This window comes from Calidris pugnax, unplaced genomic scaffold (genome assembly GCF_001431845.1).
Source record: "Calidris pugnax isolate Ruff unplaced genomic scaffold, ASM143184v1 scaffold103, whole genome shotgun sequence".
NCBI classification, from domain to species: Eukaryota; Metazoa; Chordata; class Aves; order Charadriiformes; family Scolopacidae; genus Calidris; species Calidris pugnax.
Window position 1 is genome coordinate 3,128,628 of NW_015090990.1, and position 7,314 is coordinate 3,135,941.

Genomic DNA, 7,314 nt, shown 5'->3' on the forward strand with positions numbered 1-7,314 from the left:
GTTTCTCCATCCTGCGTCGCTCAGCCCGGGGGGGGGGCTGAAGTTCCCCAAATTCGTGCCGTCCTGCTCCAGCAGCGAGGTGGGTGTGTTGCAGGCGCTGCCTGCCAGCCCTCTCCCCGGGGAGGCTGCGCAGCGTACGCACCAGCAGCCCCATTACCTGCCCGCTGAAAAATGTTGTTCAACTTGTGCACGGAAAGAGGCAGGCTGAGAGCAAGCTTGTCCCACACCGAGGGGAAGCTGGGAGAGGCTCCCGCTGGCTTTTAAGCAGCACCTCGTTAATTTTTTAAATGCACCAGTGTCAAATTAACACACACACACACACACAAAAAAAAAAAAGAGCAGCGTGACTTCCAAGTGCAGGTTTCGGAGCTGCATTTCGTTTCCCTTTAATAAGATCATAGCGTTTGCTCGGCGGGGGGGGGGGGGCCGTGATGGGGAGCATCGCCAAGGACGGGCGCTGGCGCCGGGGAGCGGTCCTGCTCTCACCTCTGGTGACTCCGGAGTGCAGGCAGGGAGCTGGCAGAGCCCCTGCCCGGGATCTGTGCTTTGGGGTGCTCCCCCGAGCCCCCCTATTTAATATCAAGGATCTGCTGGAGAAAACGCTCCAAAAATCCGTTCAGCTGTAGCGAAGCCAGGGGTGATCAAGCTGCTCTTGTCCAACAGAGGGAGGGAGGCCGCCGAACTCCAGCTATTTGTTTATTCACGTGTGAAGCCGCAGCACAAAATCTGGCTCTCCCTCCTTCCCCTGCTGGTGCTGGGGCCGGTCACTGTGCACCGAAGCGAAGGGCACTGCGGGCTCCCTGCTTGGCCTAGCACCCACAAAGAAAAATACTACTTTGTGTTTAAAACAAAAATAGAAGTTCCCAGGTGGGGGAGTCTCGTCACCCCACTGCAGTGAAGCCAAGCAGCCCTCGGGCAGCCCCCACTCGCAGCCCCACGGAGCCCCTGCTGTGAGACCCGTCCCTGTCCCCATCCGCCCCATCCCCAGCTAATGACACTGTGCGGACATCCTCGCTCCCCGGCGTTTAACGACAACCAGCTGCTGGCCCTGGCAGCGTGCGGTGCGGTTGCGGCATGCTCTAACTAACGAGGGATGCTCGATTTTTCCAGTGCTGTATCGCATTTAGAGCTTCTTGTGGGAGCTGCAGGGGCTCGGGAAGGGAAGGGGCACGGGCAGACGGATGGGGCTGGACAGGCACTGCTGCCTGCTCCTGTCATTGCCTCATCCTGCACCCTATGGGTAAGCAGAAATGGCCCATTCCTCAGCAGAAGTATTCCTCAGCCAGCATTATATGTAATAGTGGGAAACTCCGAGTGGAGTGTGGGGAGGAGATACTGCCTTTCCCTTGAAAGCTGTAACGCCGGTGCCTGAGCAATGCTGTGGAGGCATCTCCCAGGGCAATGGGAGTGCGGGGTGATGGTAAGAGCTGGGGACCCACCAGGGCAGGGCTGGGCTTCAGACCAGCAATGAGTCCTGGCGGGGATGGGGATGGGCATGGAGAACATCGAGTGAGTGGTCCAGGTGGGAGCTGGTGCGTCAGGACAAGGCAAGGCACAAGCTGAACCTCGGGCTGCCTGCATCCTGACGTGGGGCTGGGCTCATCCAGCTCCCCCATGAGGGTCCCACCACCCGGCCTAAGCCCAGCTTTCTCCTTCCTTGCAGGCTTTCGGGAGAGCGCCTTCGCCTACGCCATCGCGGCCGCCGGCGTGGTGCACGCCGTCTCCAACGCCTGCGCCCTCGGCAAGCTGCAGGCCTGCGGCTGCGACCAGAAACGCCGGGGCGATGAGGAGGCTTTTCGGCGCAAGCTGCATCGGCTCCAGCTGGAGGCCATGAACCGCGGCAAAGGCATGGTCCACGGGGTGCACATGGAGCACATGCCGGCCGAGACCCCCGGCCTCCAGGACTCCTGGGAATGGGGAGGCTGCAGCCCCGATGTGGACTATGGGGAGAAGTTTTCCAAGGATTTCCTCGATTCCCGGGAAACCTACAGGGATATCCACTCCCGCATGAGGCTGCACAACAACCGCGTGGGCCGGCAGGTGAGCTGGGCAGGGCTGCGGGGTGATGGTGGTGGGGACAGGGTCCCTGGGACACGCATGGGAGGGCTGCAAGGAGCTCGTGCTGGCTGCAGTGGGACATGTGTGCAAGGCTGGGATTGTCCTCAAGGCACCCCCTCTCCCCAGTTTGCCCAGAGCAAAGGCAATGGTGCAGCTCTGCTGGGGAGGGCACCTCCAAGCATCACTGCTGTCTCCCTACCAAGGGACACTTCCTCAGGCCACTGTCACTTGCGTGTGCTTGCGGTGGTGCTACTGGGGTGGCGTGGCAGTGAGCCCAGCTCCCACTTCTCAGGGACTGGGTGAACTGGTGTCAGGCAGCTGCGGCACAAGAGAGTTATGGTCAGGGAGGAGAATGTCCCTGGCATCATGTGAGAAGGCAGATGCTGCAATGCACTGTCCCCAGTGAGGGGACACAGCACGGGCTCTGCAGCACCCAGCTGTGGCTCTGCCTCTGGACGGGGACCTGGTGCCCCAAGGAGGCAGATGTGAGCGGGACTGAGCCAGGCAGTGGGTGCCCGTGCCAGCTGGGATGTGCAGCATCCCCTCAGGAGCAAAGGTGACAGCCCACAGCCTCGTCCCCTGGCTCCAGGGGGGAGCTGGAGCCTGCCCAGGCCAGCAGAGCAGCCTCCCCTCCATTCTCATGATGTCAGGTCTCGTTAAAGGTGCTAATTAGTAGCTTGGTCTCTCTGGAAGCTGATGTTTAAAAGCAGCCTGACATTGGAGACAAGAAGGACACAGGCAGGAGGGGCTGGGAGGATGGCTGCATTTCACTGCCTGCCTTTGCTTCCAGCAGGTGCCAGGGGGACCCTGTCCCATGGATACAGTGGGACGTTTGTTCCCGAGACCCCAACCACACGCTGGTAGGGCAGCACAGGGGGGTGGGAAGTGGCTGTGGGAATAAGTAATTAAGGATCAGAATGACACAGGGAGTATTTCCACGGGATGGCTCAGACGTGTGGCTGTGCCTCTTGCTTTGAGCATGTTTAAAGGCAGCTGGGAGATGGGGACGCGGCAGAGCAGGACCTTGATGTGTGCCCTTCCCTGGTGCTGGAGCTGAGCTTTATGGCCCTGAAAAGCCGTCCTAGTTTGGCCAAGCTGGAACTCCCTGAGGAAAGCCAGAGCTTTTTGCTTGTTTGGCTTTGTTTCCATGTGATGAAGGCTTGCTCAGCGTTAGGCAGCTAAATCCTCCACAGGCTGTTCTGCCCCAAGACAGGCGAGACCCCTGTCCCACCTCTGGCTGCAGGGCTCATCCTGTCTCCTGTCCAGCTCTGGATGCCCCGAACCACTGAGGCTCTCAGCAGTGCCCAAAAATGTTGGGTCTGCATTGCCCATTTCCCAGGGAAAGCCCCACTTGCCTCTGCAGAAGGAGGGGAAGGTGAGAGAGGCACACTTGCATGGGGGGGAGGTCACCATGTGGTGCCTTTGGGATCCAACAATTGCAAAAATGCCTGGGGTCTGCTTTTCCCAAAGTGCTGGCAGGCACGGGACTGGCGATGGCATTGTCACCTGTGGGTGGCTTCACAGATAAGAGCTGGACTGATGGAAAAAGCCTGGGAGCTGGATGCAGAGGCAGAAGAGGACTGAAGGGATAAAGGAGGGGATGGTACCAGCTGTGGGTGGGGAAGTGATGGCCAGACAGGCTGCCCAGCTCAGGGATGCTGTTGAGATGGGATGGTGTGAGCTGCGTGCGGGTTGGGTTGTGACGGTTGTGGGTGCCACTCACTGGAGCAAGGAGATGATGCTGTGCCTGGTCTGTGCCTGTTGGTGCCATGGTTATTGCCGGGGCTGGACCTGGCCATCCACATTGTGTGGGGATGGGTTCTCCACCTCCCCGTCCTGCTCTTTTAGCAATGCCATGGGTCCCACAACCGCCCAAGCCCTCCTCATTCCTAGGACCATCTTTCCCTTGTGATAAGGAGCAATCTGCTGGGATTTCCCAGGAAAGGAGTGGCTGTGCTGGATGCAGCAGCTCTGTGGTCCTGCCTTCCAAGTTCCAAGGCTTGAACCCCTTGAGCAGTGCAGTGACGTGGACACGCATGCCACATGCCATGCCCTGTCACAGGCTGTCACTCTCCATGCACCAAGCAGCTGCAGCACCCGGGGCTCTCCAGCATCTCACTGATGCTGAGCATCCTCTCTGCAGTCCCTGTGTGTCCCAAGGGTTCTCTGTGCCTGGGTAAGCCTGTCTCCCAACTCAGACCTTACAATGTTGGAGGGAGGTAACAATCCCAGCGATGGCCACATCTAGTGACCATGGGATGTGGGTTTCTGTAGTGTAGTGGTTATCACGTTCGCCTGACACGCGGAAGGTCCCTGGTTCGAAACCAGGCAGAAACACCCTGTTTTATCCTTCTTTTGCATCCAGCTACGAAGCTGGGGAGGGGATTGCAGCTGTAGGAGATGCGCAGCATCCTCTGATGGTGGCAGTGGTCACCTTGGACTTGAGTTGGAATAGGAAGCCCCAGGGCAACTGGGGGCTTCCTATTACAACTCAAGACTGAGGCAGGTGTCCTGCATCTCTGGGAGGGAGCAAGTTTCCCAGTGAGCAGCAGCAGGAGCGTGCAAGAGGCTTTGCAGGTCCTCCTAACCCGCCAGATCAGAGAGCAAGAGAGGATGAAAGGCAGCCAGGAACTACCCATTACCCTCACAACAAAGACCTATGATAAAGCTCTTATGAGCGTGTCTGGGAGGAGCTGGGAATGTGCGAAAGAAAGCACCAGCGAGTCTGGGCATGTGCTGAACTTGGGTGTCTGTGAGATGGGGGAAGGACGTGGCCTGGTAGGGGAGTATGGGGAAGACCTGATGGCAAAAGCATGGGGCCAAGGCTCAGATGGGTCTTTTGTTGGCCTCCTGGCCCTGGCAGGGTCCTGTCCTCCCTGCACTGTCCATGCAGGAGGGAGCACAAGCTCTCCCTGGGCAGGGATGGATGGGTGCTGCAGTGCTGGGGCTCAGGGTGATCACTCAGCAGTGATGGCTTGGGTGATGGAGATGACCCACACATGCCACCTTCTCCCAGCTCTGTCTTGAGTAGCCATCGACCCAAATGAGCCCCGTCCCGCTGTCACACCACTGTCCCCTCCATCCCGGTAGTGACCATCCCAGCCACAGCCCTGGAGATTTTCCCTGGTCCAGCCAAGGGAGCAGGGAAGGGTTGTGGGAAAGGTACCGGTGCCAGCGTGTTCCCGTGGATGGTGGCAAGGATGGTGGTGAGGAGCTGGTGTTCCTGACTGGCACACCCAGGGCATGGCGGAGAGGCCGGGCAGCTCATTACCTGCAAGGTGGAGGTTGTTCCCAGCAGGAGACAGGACTCTCAGCAGGATGAAAGCCAAACTCCAGCCCAGACCAGACCTCTCCGCCATGTGCCCCGAGCTCCAGGCATGTTTCCCTGACCTGTCTTCATTACCATAACTGCTTAGCAACGGGGAGATTTACTCAAAAACAAAAAAACAAGGAGTAAAAACTACCCACCCCTACCAAAACAAGGCACTCCTCGCACAAACGTCCTCCCCAGGGAGGGGGCAGGAGCAGGCGATGCGTGTCAGGCATGAAGCCGGCTGGCCAGGCAGGGGTGGCATCGTGGGATGGGACCTTGCACAGGGCCATGTGTCCCCTGGGCTCACCCCAAGTCCTGGATCCCTGGGTGGGGGGATCAGCCTGTGACAGTCTTTGCAAGCCCCAGCCTGGCACTCGGCAGGGCTTGGGAAGAGGATTTGTTGGGGCCTGTGCAAGCATGTGGGCATGGGGACGTGCGACCCAGCAGGGAATCTCTGTTGGGACAGAGCAGAGGATGGTATAAACTGGCTCTTTCCAGGCTGTGTGGGGGTGTGCAGCCACCCCGTGCCCCTGGAGATTGCTGAGCCTGAGCTGTTTCCCTTGGCACAGCCACAGCAGCATCCCTTGCCAGGATGGGGGACCCCAGCACACAGCCTCGGGGCTCAGCAGCATTTCCCAGGGAGCCCAAGGTCCTCCTTGCCCCTGTAGTAGCCTCTGGCCTCTGCACGAGCCGCACTCCCCAGCCAGCCCAAACCACAGCCACAGCCCAGCCCACGCACCCTGGCCCTCATGGGAGGTGGACATGTGGCATTGGCCTCTCTGTGGCCTCCCCAAACCACAAGTCAGGCCTGCGAACATCTCTGATCCTTGCTTGAAATTCGGGTGATGGTGGGATGCCCAGAGCTCCCGCCAGAAAGCAGGCAAGAGCTGTAAGCGGAGCTGCTCCCAGGACTCCTGGTGCCAGGGCTTTACAGGAGGAAAGCCCTGGGAAGGGGAAAGCATCCCTCCCACCTGCCCAGCTTGCCAGTGAGATGCCTCTGGGACCTTTGCAGTGGGAGGTCCTGGTAGGGCTGCAAGGATGCAGCCACACTGGCTTTAAACTGAAGTCCATGGTCAGGTTGGTGCTGCTGGAGCCAAGCGGCAGTGGAAGGTGAGATCCAGGCTCCTCCTCCCCATGGTCGGGTAGCTCACCCTCTCCTTTAGGTGCTGATCTCTTGCGGGAGGGTAAAAGCCAGTAGGTACTGCCAGGATGGGAAGGGACAGGGTGCGGGACATGGGTGACACTGGGCACAACAACAGGGTGCAGCCTCCCTGGCTTGGCAGTGCCAGCACTCCGATGGCTGCTCGTGCCAGCCTGTGGTGTTCCCATAGTGCCAACCCACAGAGGGCTCCACGATGCCTTCTCCAGTCCCCCCCCAAAAAACATCTTTTCCACGCTAACCCCTCTGTCCTTCCCTCCCTGCCCAGGTGGTGATGGACAACATGAGGAGGAAGTGCAAATGCCACGGCACCTCAGGGAGCTGCCAGCTGAAGACGTGCTGGCAGGTGACACCCGAGTTTCGCCTGGTGGGGTCCCTGCTCAAGGACCGCTTCTACGGGGCCACCCTCATCCGGCCCCACAACCGCAACGCCGGGCAGCTGGAGCCGGGCCACGCTCGGCATCGCCGCCGGGCCGGCATCAGCGAGCTGGTTTACTTTGAGAAGTCGCCTGACTTCTGCGAGCGGGAACCAGCCCTGGACTCCTTGGGCACCCAAGGGCGCCTGTGCAACAAGACCAGCCCGGGCATGGACAACTGCGAGAGCCTGTGCTGCGGCCGCGGGCACAACATCCTGCGGCAGACGCGCAGCGAGCGCTGCAACTGCAAGTTCCACTGGTGCTGCTTCGTGGCCTGCGAGGAGTGTCGCATCACCGAGTGGGTCAGCGTCTGCAAGTAGCTGGGCAGGGATGGGTGCCCACCCCAGGGTGCCAGGGACAAGCACGCC

General features: G+C 59.9%; 1 protein-coding gene and 1 non-coding gene across 2 annotated transcripts in view; both read left to right on the plus strand.

The window, feature by feature from the left end:
* Positions 1-7,314, plus strand: part of WNT10A (wingless-type MMTV integration site family member 10A) — a 24,956-nt gene extending 17,642 nt beyond the window's left edge. Inside the window, exons 4-5 of the mRNA XM_014954115.1 lie at positions 1,664-2,040; positions 6,799-7,314. Coding sequence (XP_014809601.1) covers positions 1,664-2,040; positions 6,799-7,266 — 845 coding nt within the window. The 3' untranslated portion in view covers positions 7,267-7,314. The remainder of the gene's footprint in view (positions 1-1,663; positions 2,041-6,798) is intronic.
* TRNAV-GAC lies at positions 4,323-4,395 on the plus strand. The gene has a single exon. It is a non-coding gene; the product is annotated as a tRNA-Val (tRNA).